Source organism: Rutilus rutilus, assembly GCF_951802725.1.
Source record: "Rutilus rutilus genome assembly, chromosome: 6".
NCBI classification, from domain to species: Eukaryota; Metazoa; Chordata; class Actinopteri; order Cypriniformes; family Leuciscidae; genus Rutilus; species Rutilus rutilus.
In genome coordinates, this window is record NC_140214.1 from 40,290,555 (window position 1) to 40,309,883 (window position 19,329).

Consider the following 19,329-nt stretch of genomic DNA (forward strand, 5'->3'; position numbering starts at 1 on the left):
CCACTGTACACACACACACACACACACACACACACACACACACACACACACACACACACACACACACACACACACACAGACACACACACATGTGTAAACAGACAGAACTCAACTCAGTGTTTCAGAGGCTTTCAGAAGCGGATCAGCCCTGCTCACTAACAGACAGAAGGAAGGAAAAAGAGAGAGTGTTACTGGGAGAAAGTAGATTTTTTTTGAAAGCTGCAAAATCTATATATCGATAATGCCATATAATACAACATATACTAAAGTAGATTTTATTATTTTGACATTTTCAGCCTGCTCAAAATAAAATGCAGACAGCATAATAATAGTTGCCCGGCTCTGTTTAAAGCTGTGTGTTGTACAGTAGAGCTGTGCCGATGGTGGGACAGCAAACACGTTTGCGCATGTGAACGTTTATATTATATGTGGATATTGGGACACAAGCTTTGTTTAATAAATAAATAAATAAATAAATAATAGTTTAGCAACCAAATTTGACATTGTGAATCTGGAAACATCTGGATTTGTGAGGAACGAGAGGAAAGTGAGCCGACAGGATTTAGCCATATGTCAGCTTGTGTTCTGTTTGGAGAACTGCTCACCTCTTTTTCCACCACTTTAATGATAATAATAACAATAATTTGTCACATTTGTGTAGTGCTTTTCTCTGTACTCAAAACGCTTACATGTGAATGATGCAACGGCAGAACGCCCAACACACACCAAACACTTCAACACACACCAGCTTATTGGAGGAGAGGAGACAGAATAAATATGTTTGAATCTAAACGACAAAATTTGAATCGAAAATGGCAATTGATAATAATCGGAATTAATAAGCAGAAACGGAATTGATAAGAATCGCAACCGCTAAAATTTAAACGATATCCAACCAAAAAGAGAGAGAGAGAGAGAGAGAGAGAGAGAGAGAGAGAGGGTCTTCAGAGAAACACTGAGTTATTAATTATGAAGCCAGGCTCGCAAAACCACCTCAACACTCCTCCATCTCACCCTTACATTCATTCCCCAAACACACCAACCAGCAGAAGTTTAATAAAGCAGCTGGTGTTCAGAGTCCTGAGGAGGACACGCTTCTCTATAGCTGACTGAGTCTACACTTACAGTCACACGCTTTAGATCGTACGATTTTTAACGTTTTTAAAAGAAGTCTCTTCTGCTCACCGAGGCAGCATTTATTTGATTTAAAAAAAAAAAAAAACGTAATATTGTTAAATATTATTCCAATTTAAAACAGCTGTTTTGTATGTGAATATATAGTGCAGTGTAATTTATTCCTGTGATCAAAGCTGAATGTTCAGCATCATTACTCCAGTCTTCAGTGTCACATGATCTTTCAGAAATCATTCTAATATGATGATTTGATGATCAAGAAACATTTATGATTATTATCAATGTTGAAAACAGTTATTTACATTTTTTATTTCAGGATTCTTTGATGAACAAAGGTCAAAAGAACAGCATTTATCTGAAATAGAAGCTTTTGTAACATTAAACACGACATTAAACATCAAAAGTTTGGGGTCAGTAAGGATTTCTATTTTATTTTTTGGGGAAAGAAATAAAAGAAATCAATACTTTTATTCATCAAGGATGAATTAAATTGATCAAAAGTGACAGTAAAGACATTTATAATGTTACAAAAGATTGTATTTAAAATAAATGCTGTTATTTTGAAGAATCCTGAAATAAAAATGGAAATAACTGTTTTCAAACTTTTTTCAACATTGATAATATTAATAATTAATGTTTTTGAGCATCAAATCCGCATATTAAAATGATATCTGAAACTTTTGACTGGTAGTGTATATATTTGTATTGCATGATTTGATTACATATATATATGTCTCAAAATAAGCTTTGTGCAAAATATAATTTCATTTGGTAACACAATTGGTAGCAGCTTACAAGCAATCAGTTGCTGTTATTCATAAAGCCACATCCATACAGCAGAATGCACCGCAGCATCCCTACGTGTGGCTCAGAACCTGGCAAAGGCCAAAAAGCCGTTCACGGATGCCGAATTAATTAAACCTGTGCGACTGACATGGTGGATGAAGTTTTAAATCACCTACTCCAGAAGGAGCCATTATCTGACTGCACAGCAACATGAAGAGCAGAGGCACTGGCGGATGAGTGTCTGTCCAATCTTTTATCCGACATGAAAGCCGAAGTCACGTGACCTGCAATAGACTCGTCTTGCGACCGAACCGACAGTGAACAGCTGTCAGTGTTCGTCAGAGTTTTTGATGGGAAGCTTTTCCATGAAGAGCTGCTTTGTTTGCTGCCAATAACGGGATGCACAACCAGATAAATCATTTTTAACGAAACAAACTGATGCAATTCTTTAAAAAAAGAACGGATTGTATTTAAGCAAAGTTGTGTCAGTTATCACTGATGGGTCAATGGTTGGACATCACAGAGGCCTGATGAGCAGGCTAGCTGATGTCAGTCCAAAACTCACAGCATTTCACTGCATAATTCATGAATCGGTGTTGTGCGCCTGTTACGAACTGCTCCGAGGCAAGGTTGAGGATCCAAATGCAGTTTATTTAAAGGGTTATCCAGAATCGTAATCAAACACAAGCAGAGGGCCAAGCACAGGAAGGCAGTCCAAACAAACAAACAGGCAGGCAGGGGTCAGAGGCAAAAAGGGAATCCGAGAAACAGGCAAAAATCCAAGAATCAAGAGACAATGAAATCAGGGAGAATGCTCAGAGATGCAGCGCAACAGCATACAAAACTTCGCAGTGAGTGATGGGGTGAGCCAGGCTTATATGGGGTGAACTAAACAAGATAATGAGACACAGGTGAATGTGATAATGAATGCTGATGAGTCCAGGCAGAGAATATTGGAAGACGTAGTTGTGAGTGAAACATGATAGTCTGATGTGAAGTGCTCTCAGGTGGCTCTCTAGGGCACTCCAGCTGATGACACTTGTCTGGAAAAATGAACGAGACAATGGATACTGTGATGAGGCTGATGAACTTTATTCGCGCGAGTTCTGGTCTGCAACATCGCCTTTTCCCGAGCCTTGCTGGAGGAAAGGTCTGCAGAACGGCACAATCTTGTCCGATGGCCGAGCGAGGGCCGTGTGCTGGAGAGAGTGTGTGAACTTCAAAATCAACTTTGCTCATTTTTTAAGCAGCCTTCAATGCCAAAGGCAGAGACGTGCCTGAGGTTTTTGAACGACAACACACAGATGGCATTGGTGCTTTTTTGTGCGATATCATGTCTCACCTAAATCAGCTTAATTTGCAATTGCAAGGCAAGAACCACACGACTGCTGACATGTCCGAAGCGGTTGAACCCTTTTTGAGTGGGATCTGCAAGGGAGAAAGCTGCACTTTCCGTATTTACAACAGCATAGCGAGAAACAGCAGGTGCAAGAGGACCGGTTAACGCGCCACTTCGTGAAGAGACTGGCAGAGAATTTCAGCTTTAACCGGTCAAGTGACCTCCTCCTCTTCCTAAGACAGACATTTTCAGTCCCAGCTGATGGACAATGCTGAGGCCAAACGCCTGGTTTCATCCTTAGATGAAGCATCTTTGCAGCTGGAGATTTTGGAAATGTCAGAGAGCAGCACAAGGAGGCTGGTGTGAGCGACTTCTGGACAAAAGTGGTTTCTCAAGCTAAATTCAAGAACAGCAGAATTACTGCAATGTTCCTTCTTTCAATGTTCCCATCCACTTACATCTGTGAGTCATTGTTCTCTATGATGCACATCATCAAGAAGCAGGACATGAACAGGCTGTCCAGTGCGCATCTCGATCAGCGTCTCAGGATTGTAGCCCTAACATCAGAGGTATTGCTTCAGCCCGTCGCTGTCACTTCTTTCACGTTTGTAAATACATGCCAGTTAATACTTTTACTTTGATCCAAGTAAGAACAGTAAAATATGAATGCTGATAGGTCTAATACTTGAATCTGCTATGAGGGGAATTGATGAGAAGAGGTCCAGTGTGGTGATGAGCAGGATCAGTCACACATGGAGATCCAGAGTTACTGTTTGTTCTTTTGTTTTTAATATCCACCATTCAAAAGGTCTTTCGTTTTCTGGATCTGAATACAAAAATGCTCATAATTGCTTGAATAAAGCAGACTAATGAGAAAACTAAAATAATACAAATAAATAAAATCAGAATCATTATATTGTGATTTGTGACTCTTTAACAAAACAACAACAATAATAGCAGAGCAAACACTGAGGCGATAGCATTGTGGTCAGTGGCCCTTGGCTTTGCTTTGTCGGCAGAATTTGGCCCTTGGTAAAAACTAATTGAGGAACCCGGCTATAAACAAACTGCATATATAAACTAAACAGCACTGACTTCACACTTTAGTATAACAGCATCTCACAGCACCTTTTCTTGGAAAATAGCCTGGATTTGTCTTATCAGTATGGAAACAACTTTAGCTATCCATATTGTTCCAGTGCATTCAACAATACCCCCTTTGTTTTGCTTTCTTCACATTTTGTAAAGTTGCAACCTTATGATAAAATGCTTTGGGAAAATATTCACATCACATCAATCTACACTCCATACCTCATAAGGACAAAACAAAAAAAACTGATGTGATAACTTTGCAAATTAATTAAAAAGCAACACTGACATAAGTATTCAGACCCTTTTAACTAAAGTGCATCCAATTTCTCTGGATCATGTTGTTTCTAAACTTTGATTGGAGTAAACCTGTGGCAAATTCAATTGATTGGAAATGATTTAGAAAAGCATACAACTGTCTATATAAGATCTAACAGCTGGAAATGCAAATCAGAGTCATGAGGTGAAAGGAGCTGAGAAACGGTTCTGTACAGGCACAGATCTGGGGAAGGCTACAAAAAAAAATGCATGAAGGTTCCCAAGAGCACAGTGGCCTCCGTGCTTCTCTAATGGAAGAAGTTTGGAATGACCAGGACTCTTCCCAGAGCTGGCCACCCAGGCAGCATCACTACAAGCATCAGATCTGGAGGAGGTCAAAGGTGATTGATGGTTGTGTCATGCAGTGCAGGGACTGGGCACTAGCCAGGGTAGAAGCCGGACGCAACAAAATACAGAGATATCCTTAAAGGAACACTCCACCCATTTGCATTAAGCTTTGCAATGTTAGAAACCCAGTCATACTATTGAATGGTCGTGCAACATTTTCTCATTTTCCCCTGAGACGGGAGAAATCTGTATTACCTCTTTACACTTCCTCCTACAATGACACAAAATGACGATTTTTGCGTCATTGTAGGAGGAAGTGTAAGAGGGGGGGATTTCAGTTAAGACTACAAGCACTAGTTCCCACCCTTTCAAACCCGCCCATAGGGGGTTGGACCTAATGCGCTAACAGACCTATCACAGATAAGTGCCAGTGCGTTTGAGTTCACCGGCAGAAACCGGCATGTCCGGCCGTCGAGATCGTCCAAAATGTCCGGGATTCGGCTTTGCTTTCTACGGTCGCCATTCATTATTTACATGCACACCTTTTGTTTCAATCTAACTGAATTCATTCCGATTGGTGAATCTGAATGTAGTGTTTACATGAACGCTAAACAAGTGATCGGTTGATGTGCTTTTTACCATTGCTAAGAAAATACCCGCTCCTCCGTGAGAGATACGAGACCGGTGCGTCTCACAGGCGCCGCTCATCAGTAATCACGCCACCGCTTTTGCGTTCTACAGTCACCATTCATCATGTTTACTGTGGCGAGAAGGACGAGGCTAGGGCCGCGGGAGAAAGACGCTAGGCCGGTGGCGTGATCGGTTGATGTGCTTTTTACCATTGCTAAGAAAATACCCGCTCCTCCGTGAGAGATACGAGACCAGTGCCTCACAGGTGTCGGCCATCAGTAATCACGCCACCGACCTCGCGTCGTTCTCCCGCTGCCCTAGCCTCGTCCTGCTCGCCACAGTAAACACAATGAATGGCGACTGTAGAACGCAAAAGCCGAATCCCGGACATTATGTGCGATGCGATCTCAAAAACCCGGGCAGACTCACGGAAACTAGTTAGCTTTATTGTTTACAACTGCTCTCTAACCGGTAGGCGTGGCTTGGGAGTGGCCTCCTAGGACAGCGAAGCAAGTGCATTCTGGGAGTTGTTGTCTTTCATCCACATGAGCCAAAAATACATTTTCTGGCTTTTCTCAGTCTAGAAAGCTCCAAATTCAAAAATAATTTCACATTTCTTCTACATAAATGACCCCATTTAAATACACATTCATCTTTCCAGAGGTGGAGTATCCCTTTAAGGAAAACCTGAACGCTCTAGACCTCGGACTGGGCCGAAGGTATAGCCTACCTTTTAACAGGACAATGACCCTAAACACTCAGACAATGCAAGAGTGGCTTAGGGACAGACGACTAGGGTTGGGCATCGTTTGAATTTTAATGATTCCGATTTCGAAAAAACCTAGATATCATTCACATTTAGTAGCTGAATATCATGAACAAAAATCAACAGGCTAAAGACCACTTAAACAAGGAGCGTTTGCCTGTGGTTTAAAAATACCATAGAACAAATAGGCTAACCAATATACATTTCAAGCATTTTTTAAAGACAAGTAAACACTCAGTAATTACAAAAGACCATTAAAAATTTGCAATCGCACAAATAAATACAACTGAACAAAGATACGACTGAAACAAACAACGATTTAGGATTTTCAGGTATTGAGGTTCAGAAACGAATCAAATGTAAAATAACTGCACTTTAATATAAAATATACATTACAAATATAGTTGCAAAAGTTACTCAGTCAAGAACGAGTTAATTTTCTCTTTGTCTTCTGTTATTATAGAGACGGCAGCAGGAATATTAGGCTGCTGTCACTTTAAGAGCTGCACGGATCCAATACACTGTTACACACGTGTGTGTGTGTGTGTGCAGCACAGAGAACAGCGCGCGAGTCGTCTCCCGCTCAAATGGTTTAAAGTCATATTGAAATGCTCACAAAGGAATCGATAAGAGGAATCGAAATTTTTATTTTATAACAAGTATCTGATTCCTGACGTCAAGTATTCGATTCCGAACCCTAGGGACAACTCTAAATATAGTGGACTTGAATCCAATCGAACATCTCATCATGACCTCAACATGGCTGACAATCCACATTCAACCAGACAAAGCTTAAGATGATCTGCAGAAGTGAATGGTAGAAAATCCCCAAATCCAGGTGTGCAATGCATGTCGCATCAAACCCAGAAAGACCTGAGGCTGTAATCAAGTCTGAATACGTGTGTCAAAGGGCACTGTCTCTCCATACAATCATTTATCTCTACTCCCATTGTCAACAGTTCAAATTCCATTTAAACCTTCAGGTCTGGAGTCATTTTCCAGGAAATATGGGTAGCAAATACGTAGTACATCGCTCTAGGAATGAAGACTGACCAATGGGAAGACAGTATACATTACTGACCAATCAAAATGAAACAACAAAAAAACAGCATCAATCATCATCAACCGATGGAAAGAAAGCTTATATTACTGGAAACCAGGAAACCAGCATATTTTACCAGGAAATGGAAACACCATACACATCAGGGTTGGGTATTGTCAAACATCTCAAGAAACCATAGACAATGTGATGCCTCACAATTCAACATAACGCACAAAACCACACCAATCTCTCTCAATGCTGTCCAAAAGGAAGTACATCATCACTGAAGTAATTTCAATGTTTCTGTAACCTTTCTAAACAAGTTCTAAACACCTAAATAAAGGTAGTCATGTTAAATGTGCAAAACTTACCATAATGATGAACGTAACCGGGCCGATGAAACTCCAAATGAAATGATTATCAACCCTCAACCAACAGCTGCAAAAGAGGGAACAAGATAATTAACCACCACAGAAGCAATTACTGACAACCATGAACACACTGCAATGTCTTGAGAGTGACAACCACTTTCATTGGATGTAATTAAATCCCAAAACAGTGTTTCCCAACCGTGTTCCTGGAGGCACACCAACAGCAAACATTTACGATGTCTAACTAATCTGACCCTCCCAGTACAAGTTTTGGAGTAATTTTTTTATTAATATTAATGCCATAATAGACACATTCAAGTCTGTATTTGCAATTTAAACTGCATGACCCAAAGCACAGATCAATATTTTGATATAAACAAAGAACATTACTCACGCTTTCCTCGTCCCATAGCTCTTATAGTCGATGGCTGCCGAAATGCCGACCACCACACAGGGGAACAGGTAGCCAGACGCGTAGTAGTATTTCCGTCGAGAGAATTCGCTCTCAAAGACCTCCACGAGCATGAGGAACAACTGAACGCCCTCCAGACACATCCAGGAAAACGCAGCAAGAAAGAAGAAATGCAGGACTCCAGCAATCACAGAGCAAATCATCTGCACAGAAAGATATTACAGGGGCTTAGTCTTCAAAGCTGTTTATAGAAGATCTTTATTCACCAAAAATGTTATACGAGTCAAGACTACTGGTTTGGAAACTGCTGTTATAACATCTCACTGAGCATCTTTAACATCTCTCAATTTAATTTGTTCCAAACTGTTATGAGCTTCATCACTGTAGTGTGTGAATAAAACTTACTAAGTGAGTATCCCAACCCATTTTGAAACTCTATTCATAGTCAGTAGCAGAGCTTGACATTAACACCCGCCAACCTGCCAAATGTGTGTGTATTTCAGCAGCGGCGTGTAACGCAGTCACTCCTACAAGACACTTTGGCGGGTTGAATTTTATATACTGTAGAATATATATTTTTTTAATTGTAGTCTTTTTAAAAAAGCATCTGAAATAATAAACTAAGTGCAATCAAGTGTTGTCAAAACGATAGATTTTTCAACACTGTATCGATACTGTAATATCTAAAACTCTTCCGCAGGAGACACAACACCAGCTGCACGTTCTCGCTCTCTAATCTCTCCGACAGCGAGTGACACACAAACCCTTTACTCACTCACTTCATTCGCTCAGGATGAATATTGTTGGTGTTAAAGGGCTTGAATTTTGCCGTGGGATTGCGCGGATTGTGCATAATTTTACTCATTCCCGCAGATTTTGTGTTCACACCAAAGTGCGCACATAAATACAAGTATATCGGCTATATAAAACAGTATGATGGATCCGTGCGTCAGGTCTTAAAGTGACAGCAGCCTAATATACCGGCCGCAGATAATATTAAAAATATCAATATGGCAGTTTTTCACCATGGTATCGATGTCAAAATTGTGGCCAGTGAAAACGCTGAGTGGCTCGTAACTTTGGAAAACCACAAGCCACAGTGGCTGATGAGCAAACAAGCTAATGTCAAGCCCTGGACAGCAGCATCGTTAAAACTACTTCAGTGGTCAAATTACTCGGCCAAATACTGCACCTCTTGAGAAGTGAATGTTAACGGAGTAGTTCACTTCAGAATTAAAATTTCCTGATAATTTACTCACACCCCACGTCATCAAAGATGCTCATGTCTTTCTTTCTTCAGGATGACCTTTCAACGTGATTACGTAATGTGTGGTGCATCACAGCTAGTGCAAGACCAGCATTTGTGGTTAAAAGTATATAAATGTTTTTGTTTTTTTATAAAATGGCCGCTGGTTTGTCTAGACAAGACTCTTATTCCTCAGTTGGGATCGTGTCGAGACTTTGAAGCTGCACTGAAACTCACATTTGGACCTTCAACCCGTTGGACCCCATTGAAGTCACTATCTTCAATATCTTGAAAGACGAGGGGGAGAGTAAATTATCAGGAAATATTCATTCTGAAGTGAACTACTCCTTTAAGGTGCTCACACTATCTAGAGGTTGGCGAGTTGTCATTCTGTTGGTCTCCAGTAGGCATTTCTACTCAATCACATCATGTGGCTGTGGGTTGTGCTGGCTCTTGTGGGCATGCATGTGATGCCTATAAATATTGCAGCTTACTAGGGTTGAGACTGATATTAATTCAATACAGTTACAGTTTGTTTCTTTGGCGCTTTTCACAAGCGTTTTGGATATCATGATTTATGAAGAATACCCACCGGAGGTTCGGTCATGTTGATGCCCACTAGAAAGAGAAGCTCTGCAAGAAAGAGGTTGATGCACAGGTTCTTGTGGATGGTGTTGCGGTCACTCTGAAGGCCACGGAAGAAGCAGAAGGTGAAAATGCTAATGGCGAGGCAGACAAGCGAGACGGCGATGCCCATCCGCGTGATGACTGTCAGCAGGAGCTCGTGAACGCTCCCCTCACCCTGGAAAAGTAAAGATTAACATTAGCATTTATGCCATGTACTTAACTCTAACGCTTCACTTGTCAGAATATGAGTGAGAATTGATTTTTTGTTTTTGAATGTGTAGAGACTTGAAAAACTGGCCCAGTTTCAAATGCAAAAACCTTAATTACCTTTTCCAGTAAATGTACCACATCTGGTCACACATGCATAGGCTTTACATCTTGTTTATGCATTTCTACCATTTACACATCAGCAACAAGAGTCAGTTAAAACTGGGCACTTCCAGCGGAGACAGTTACATAGACTACAACGGAAGCTCACGTCTGGTATAGAGCGAGTGTTTGACAGCAGACATCTCAAATATCCTAGTGATTATATCATCCATCTTACATCTTTGTTTACACATAGCATCAATACAGATGTTTTCTAATTAAATAAATATTGTCTAAGACATTTTAACTTTGACAACAGGTTCTATTCACACATCGTCCAAACAAAAAACACTTCTGTTAAATTTACTGACAGGCTGTCTAGCATGAAAACACCAACAATTAGCTTGTATCTTCAATGACACTGTATTAAACTATGACTGTTTAAATCAGGACAATCTTGAACCAATGTTTAATTGATACATATTTTGATTAGTTAATAGGACTAGGGGTATGTCCACACTAGTGAGATTTCGATTGTGGTGTTTTGGTAGCGTAATAGTCATATGATAGGGGCTTGACCAATTGGGGAAGGATACCTAATCAGGGAGCGAATGACGACGGCCACGCCTTCACTTTCAGAAGTCTCCGTTTTGGTCCATCTACACTGAAACGCAACCCCAGAGTTTTCAAACTAAAACAGGGTCTGCAGCATTTCCAAAAGTCTCCATTTTCGAGGGTCGAAAACTCCGGAGTAGTGTAGACGCCAGGCGCAACCGTAGCAGAAGTTACACGTTTTAAAACATAAATTCACTGGTGCAAACATAGCCTAGGTACTACAATCCCTGTGAATCAGCCTTCCATTTAAACTAGGGATCTTCTGATGCTGGCATTGCTGGGCGGAAAGGTTAAAGGTTTTTATTGAGACATATCTTTAGTTGGGTTTAGTTCAAAACACCCTGAGGCAGACCCACCATAGGCTCAGATGTGTGTCCTACAGCAATTTGCAAGCCCCTCTTTATTTTTAGTAGTTTCTCAGAGTGCACGACTGCCATTGCACAAAGTTTGACACTGAGAGAAGCCATCTAGAAACAAGCAGTGGGCCGATCAAGTTCTGAAGCATGTCCCCAAGCCACTTTTTAGTCTCTTACAGTGCTCAATTGTTGGACCTTGTGGTGCTGCTCCTTTTCAGCCATAGCCAATGGTGGCCTCCAAGAGTGCCTTTTATTGTTGGTCTGCTGGACAACTCCTATTTTCCACCACAGGTCTTTCCAGGTAATTCCTCCCATCTCATCGGGCAGTCTTGCTTGGCTTGAGATACAGCTTTAGCGATCCCAGTCACTTCTTGATGGTAAACATCCTCCACCACAAGTTCAGCACATTCAGCTGCTGTTGTCTTTCGCATGGTGGGCTTGTTTGTTCTTCGCCTGAAACCCATTCTTCCATACACCGGGACCAACAATGTCCCGGTGTAAAAGGGCAGATTTTGTTCCATGGACCGCTAATGCTGGATTGCACTTCCTTCCATTATGATTGGAGCGGACTCTCCAACTACAATATCCTTGGACTGTCTGAGTATCATGTCTAACTCAACTTTAGCACATCTGTTTTCCTCGGCAAGGTTAGTAATTGCGAGTGAAATTACCCTGTTTCCATACAGTCCCATAATGCCGAGACATCTTGGTAATCCAAGCAACTTTCTCGTGTGCGAGCCAATCAAACAGTCCCGCTTGCTGACCTGTGAAAAGGTGACTTTGCACAAGGTAATTGGCCAGAAAGACAGGGCAGATGAAACTTTGGTTCCTCTAATTTGGTACTGTTGATGTGCTTGAGGCCAGGGATTTAGGGCTGGTCCGAATACCATTTTTTGAGCTTCGAGGCTTCGGTAGTAATGAACATCGAATATTCGAAGCTTCGGAGAGAGGGGGCTGAACATATTCTTCTCTCTAATAAAGGCAGGAATCTCTGTGTCTGTATGTCCGTTTGCATTTTTATTATTTAGAGAACCGTTCATCCAATCGACTTCACAAGGGAGTGCAGTGTCGCATTTGGTGCAATATAGATGGACACGCGAGACGTTCAGAATGAATAAACTTTTAAAAAACTACAGAACAGCGCGAGCGGGAAGCGGCGCACCTCACACGGGCAGGGCTTATATGCTCCGAGAACGGACACTGCACTAGTGCTATTAAACACATCTTTCCCATGAACAACACAAAGTAAATACACTCGCACGTAACACACACACACACAGGTCTGTTAAATACTTTTAATAAGGTAGTCTAATATTTTTCTGACTAACAAATTACTGACACAGTAAAGGGTAGAATTAAATAAAGAAAAACAAAATTTAAATAAAGAAAAACTAAATTTAAATAAAGAAAAAACGAAATTTAAATAAAGAAAAACGAAATTTAAATAAAGAAAAAAAAAGAAATTTAAATAAAGAAAAACGAAATTAATTTAGATTGATAATAACGGGTAAAAAGGCTAATACATTTTGTTTCTATTATTCTATTTTCCACAATGTCAAAGCAACGCAGCTTAACCCGAAACACAAGCTAAGGCATGCACTTCTGTCCACACACACTCCTGTCCACACACACTTCTGTCCACACACACTCCGCTGTTCTGCACTTCTGTCCACACACACTCCGCTGTTCTCATGCACTTCTGTCCACACACACTCCGCTGTTCTGCACTTCTGTCCACACACACTCCGCTGTTCTGCACTTCTGTCCACACACACTCCTGTCCACACACACTTCTGTCCACACACACTCCGCTGTTCTGCACTTCTGTCCACACACACTCCGCTGTTCTCATGCACTTCTGTCCACACACACTCCGCTGTTCTGCACTTCTGTCCACACACACTCCGCTGTTCTCATGCACTTCTGTCCACACACACTCCGCTGTTCTGCACTCCTGTCCACACACACTCCGCTGTTCTGCACTTCTGTCCACACACACTCCGCTGTTCTGCACTTCTGTCCACACACACTCCGCTGTTCTGCACTTCTGTCCACACACACTCCGCTGTTCTGCACTTCTGTCCACACACACTCCGCTGTTCTGCACTTCTGTCCACACACACTCCGCTGTTCTGCACTTCTGTCCACACACACTCCGCTGTTCTGCACTTCTGTCCACACACACTCCGCTGTTCTGCACTTCTATTCTGTCAACACACACTCCGCTGAGCCAGAGAATACTCCCGTTGCAGGAACACTTTAGAAGGCCAAGAAGAAGCAAATATATTTAGTAAGTATAACGAGGTTGGGTTCCTTCAACTGTCCATCCTATTAAAAATGGCTAGGCTATATAAGATAATTGTAAAAAAAGAGTATTGTATTTCATCAGATTTTATAGTGTTGAACATATTCAAGCGTGAATGAGAACCGTTTCGAGGGGGATGCAGGTGTGCAAAAAAACAAACAAACGAATATTCGAATTTAAAATTTTCACATCGAATACCAACCCGCCGGACGAATATTCGGGTCCAGCCCTATATATCCTCTCTTATTTGTTTCACTTGCATGTTGTTTAGGTTCACATCAGGCCAGCATTCAAAGCTTTTAATTGGTTTCTCCAGCACTGTAAACTGGAAAAAATTGCTGTAAAAAAACGACCACTAAAGCTTTTCACTAAAACAGTAATGTACGGTAGGAAACAAAGCATTCTGGGCAATAATCTGCACAGTAAGCAACGGCTGCTAATTTACAGCCCATTTTCAACAGTAATCTACTGTATTTCTGTATTATTTAAGTCACAATGCATTGTGGGCCGGTGCATTTTTGAAGCAATGGCACAAGAGTTTGAGTACGAGTAAGTATTCGCCTATCCGTGTTCGCGGAGATCATGACAGGAATATATGTGGAAAATAGAAGAAAACTAATCGGAAACTAAACTGCAAGTTTTTGTCGGAGTGTGACTAGCAAACAGTGACTGATGAGCTGGAACTGAACAAGCCGGACTAACGCTCCGGAGTGAAGTGAGTGATTATAAACCCATTAAACAGAGAGGGTAAAATCCTGTCGATTCACTGTAATACATCATTTATTCCCAAATTTCAGGACGTTCAGACTGTATACCTTGGTGGCACTCAGCCGGATGGTTTGGCAGTCTAATGTTCGTTAGCGGGAGAAAAAGTAAACTAAATAACTGGTCAAATCTGTTCTTAAACATTATTGATTCTTAAACTTTTTAAAAACGCAATTGCGTTATAAGATGTATAACAGAGTTTAAGTTTGTATTCTTTTCTGCACTTCTTCATGTTGCTTTTACTCGTGTCTATATTTTTGTCCATTATAAATAAATGTTCACCTCTTTATTAGCTCATTACTGTTGCCTGTGTTTTTACTGCAGTGATTTCCTGTGTGATTTTAATTTCAAACTTTTGAGTTTCCCTTTTGACCCAGAGCTGTGTTGCCAAAATGACCCAAATTGGGTTGTTTTTACCTCACCATATTTAGAGTGTATTGTACATTGAAATAATGATATAATGACCCCCAGAATGCAATTTGGCCCATGCCCCAAAACATAATATGAAAAAAAATATCTACGCAATATCTTTATATAGGCAGAAAATATATTTACTGTCATAATGGGAATATAATACATCTATCCACTCTTTGTGCATAAAAAAAAATATCTACCACACACATTTCTGCAATTTCAAAAAACTTAGAGATAGTGTCATGGAACAATGGCAGCAAAGGGTTTTAAAAAGACTTAATATTCAATGAAAAATTACATTTCAAAGCTGGATTTGTTGAACACAACTAGACACTGATTTCCTTGCATTTCTGGGGGCTGAAATCAATTACTTTATTACACAGCTTATATTTAATATGTGAATATTTAAGTTGAAAACATTTCAGAGATTTTTTTTTTTGTCAGTTCAACAAATAATGACCGGCCTAAATTCAGATTGGTTTATTTTGTTTTAAAAAACACCATCTTTATCACTCAATATTTTGCTTGTGAAGTCACCTCCACAACACTGCTTTTGATTATCGTATACAAGACTTTTGTCATTTATGTATTTCCATAGATGTGATTTAAGCTGCAGTTGCAGTGACGCACCACAAAACCCATAATTTCCACATTCATTACAGCTTAAACCATTACTACACTATCTTTATTATCCAGTGTCAGGTGTTATCAGGCTACTGCTGTCATGTCATAATGACAAAACTGCATTGTTCCCAGAAACCTACTGGCGACACAAGAGCTTCATTCATCAAAGCAGATTAAGAGTTATATTATTATTAAGAACGTGCTCCATTATATTCATTTGTTCTGTTGTAGACATAAGGAGGCTCAACAGACTCAATATGGTTATGTGAAAAGCATGGAGAAAGCAGAACTACATGTAGATGTCCTCGACCGGACGTCCCACCACAGGACAGGTCTGGTTACTCACCGCATGTGCATCTCGGTGGGCCATCAGGATTGCGAAGTTAGTCAGGTGACTGCAGGAACAGGTGGTGTGAGTCTTGTTGGTGTTGAGGAGTTTGCAGCCTTGTGTTGACCAGTATCCTACCATGCTCCGCTCCGAATAGTTCCAGAACGAGCAGTTTGGGTTGAAGTAGTTCTCGGTCTGATGAATGAAGAAACATGACATTTTTATTTGCACCCTCTTAATAACAAAGGCACAATGTTTTATACCCAAACTGTATGTTTTCCTTGATCAACAACCTCAATTTACTCTTTTTATTTTTAAGTCACCAGTCAGCGCCAACATTTTTGATCACATCAACAAATGTTCATAGCTTCCACGATCGGATAACATGCACCAGTGCTACATGTTTCTAAATGTCATAATCATTTGTTAACAAACAAGTATTCATTACTTCAATGAGCTCATTGTTTATGCCTTCAATTATTACATTGTTTAAATTAATAAATTTTTAGCTAACTGTGATTTTGTATATGTACATTTCTGAAACACATAACTTAGACAGTTTCCTCTGATAACAGATCACTCTACATTGTAATGTGGACTCGTGCATTTTCTGTAAAGCTGCTTTGAAACGAGGTGTATTGTGAAAAGCGCTGTACAAATAAATGTGAATTGAATTCAACTGAACTGAATAAATGATGGAAAATCTGGTCAATGGCGGGGAAAGAATTAAGAATGTTTTTCGAGGTTTAACTCTAACCTTAACTCAAATCCTGGAATCAGAAAGCATGACTTGCCTATTCAAAATAACATGCCCCATATTTTACATTACAACAATAAGACCTTCCAGTTACCAAATATTATGCAGTTAAAATGTGAACGTTTTTTAAATCTTTATTTTTTTATATCTGATGCACACAAACAGACAATATAAAGCAATACATGCAAAACAAAAAAATGGTAACACTTTACAATAAGGTTCATTAGTTAACATTAGTTAATGTATTAAGTTAACTAACATGAACTGACCATGATACATTTGTTACTGTATTTATGAATCTTAGTTAATGTTAATAAAAATCCAGCTGTACATTGTTTGTTCATGTTAGTTCACAGTGCATTAACTAATGCTAACACATACAACCTTTGATTTAAATAACGTATTAGTAAATGATGAAAACAATATTAACTAAGATGAATAAATGCTGTAGAAGTATTGTTCATTCTTATATAATGTTAACTAATGAACCTTATTGTAAAGTGTTACCACAAAAATGAACAAAAATAACATCCGTAAGCGTCTTACATCCAAGTGCTCGAGTGTGAAGACGACCGGCTCGGACACGAACACGCGGCTGGACTCTTTGTTGATGGAGGCGGAGAGGATGTGTGAGTTGACGGTCAGCGTGAGGTTTCTAACTCCGCTCTCGCCCATCAGTCTCACCGTGGCGTTCTCCGTACTGAGGAAATGCCCCAAGTGCTTATAAAGGACAAACACCAGCTTGGCAATGCCTTGAGTATAGAAACCACGAGAGGAGATACCATGTTATTACATGATTGACAAACAAACAAACAGAACTTGTGTAAAATGGCTTTAGGGTTTCATTTTTCTTCTTAGTAAAATATCAATGACATTTTCTTTCTTATTTTGAACTTTCTCTTTCAGGTCAACTACTGTCATAACTATACTAGGGATGGGCATCGATTTGCCGCATTTCTATTACGCTTCTTGGTTCCTGTGTGCATTTTAATGTGATTTAAACCAGTGGTTCACTGCCGTCTCTATTATAACACCAATCAAACAACAGAAGACAAAGAGAAAATTCACTCGTTCTTGACTGAATAACCATTGCAACTATATTTGTGATGTAAATTATATTTTAAATTTTTTCATTTCTAGTTTCTCAACCCGAATAACTACAAATATTAAAACTGAATGTTTATTTCAATCGTATATTTGTTTAGTTGAATTTATTTGCTGGGATTGCTAATTTTTTAGTGTTTACTTGTCTTTAATAATGCTTGAAATTTATATAAGTTAGGCTAGATATGTTATGGTACTTTTAAACCACAGGCAAACGCTCCTCGTGTAAGTGTTCTTTAGCCTGTTGATTTATGTTCATGATATTCAGCTACAATTCAATGTTTTGCAATAAGACTTTGAATAAATGTGAATATCATCTAAGGTTATTTTTTTTTTTTTACCTTTGGAATTGGAATGGTATTTGATAAGAACCAGAATTGCTAAAATTCAAGCGATTTACCATATTTCTTACCACTATTTTTTTATTAGTCGTTTAATAATTTTAATGGAACCGAAATCGGAAAACGTTAGGCAGAACCGGAACCGGGAAATGTCTTATGATTCCCAACCCTAGTCATATCAACAGATCGAAGAGAACATTAGATATTACAAGCTTTTCTTTTCTTTTTTTTTTACCAGCACCCAGAATACCAACACATGTTGAAAGAATACACAAAGGTATCCTTGAGTACTAGTTTATTACAGCTATAGTAACACAAGAATGCATGTGTGTATAACAGTAGCTTGCAAGTGAAGCTTGAGTGTTTATGGCCTTCATTTCATCCTACAGTTCAGGAAAGCATTGACTTCATTAACTGAGCATCTGAAGATCCTTCACTCAAGCATAACCTTGCATTTATTTACCGTTTTTACTGTTGAGCTTGACCATGTTTGCTGACAGCTGAATTGTGGCTCCTCTTTTGCTGGTCTGTGGAAACCTGAAGTCCTGAATTTGGCCATCGGTGCTCAACACATACACGTCCAACACTGAAAGAAAGAAAGAAATCATATATAAATGGATTCCTATGAGCATTTTTTTGAACAAAAAACTAAACAATTGCAGCTGCATAAACTGCCCGGGAAGTTTTCTCACATTCTTCTGTCAGATGGAAATTAACAACCGTTTCTCAGTTTCATTAAGTCTACGTGAGGTAATTTAATTAAAACAAGACATTGTGCACATAAAAGAGACTGAATTGAGAAGAAAGCAATATAATTGTGCTTCAAGGTTTCCTAATGCTCCTCAGGCCACAGCCAACCAGTTCTGCATCTGCACCACATTATATCATAGGCAGAGAATAAACAAGGTGTACTCTTTAATGTAAGCAGATCATGTTTTCACTTTAACAATAAATGCTGCAAGTTAATTTAACTTGTGCCTAAATTTAAGGAAAAAAAAAAACTATTCAATACCTTCTACTAAAATCGGCACCTTTAACTGAAAGATGGCGTCGTTTTGTCAGCCGCCACTTTAAGCACTTTAAGTTTAAGTTTTAAAGTGTAAGTCCACTTTAAGTATTGTGATTTCTGATATTTAATTCCCTTTTGATGCGAAAGCAATAGATCTGACAGCTACGACTTGACAGACACACAAACACAGGTCTGAGGTGGAAAAGCACTGAGGTGTAGAGGTGCAGTAACCCAGAGGACTGTCCCGTGAACTGACAGATGAGAGCACAAAGCTGACTTATGAATGAGATCACATTACTAATAAATTCAGCTGGCAGGGCCTGGCTTGGATTTTACCATGTGAACGGTTCAGGG

At 39.7% G+C, this 19,329-nt stretch overlaps 3 protein-coding genes across 9 annotated transcripts in view; 1 reads left to right on the forward strand and 2 right to left on the reverse strand.

Moving 5' to 3' along the window:
- LOC311291359 (uncharacterized protein) overlaps positions 1-19,329 on the forward strand; it is a 796,365-nt gene that overhangs the window by 352,445 nt on the left and 424,591 nt on the right. The window lies entirely within an intron of this gene.
- The window catches only part of LOC311291423 (uncharacterized protein), a gene marked incomplete at its 5' end in the record, with an annotated part of 543,326 nt that overhangs the window by 255,835 nt on the left and 268,162 nt on the right, over positions 1-19,329 (reverse strand). The window lies entirely within an intron of this gene.
- The window catches only part of adgrl2b.1 (adhesion G protein-coupled receptor L2b, tandem duplicate 1), a 123,633-nt gene that overhangs the window by 23,855 nt on the left and 80,449 nt on the right, over positions 1-19,329 (reverse strand). For all 7 annotated transcript variants that reach the window (XM_084410302.1, XM_084410300.1, XM_084410301.1 and 4 more), the window contains 6 exons: positions 18,430-18,552; positions 17,068-17,273; positions 15,783-15,959; positions 10,014-10,223; positions 8,158-8,378; positions 7,764-7,830 (listed from right to left, as the gene is read on the reverse strand). In XM_084410302.1, the coding sequence (XP_084266428.1) occupies positions 7,764-7,830; positions 8,158-8,378; positions 10,014-10,223; positions 15,783-15,959; positions 17,068-17,273; positions 18,430-18,552 (1,004 nt within the window). The remainder of the gene's footprint in view (positions 1-7,763; positions 7,831-8,157; positions 8,379-10,013; positions 10,224-15,782; positions 15,960-17,067; positions 17,274-18,429; positions 18,553-19,329) is intronic.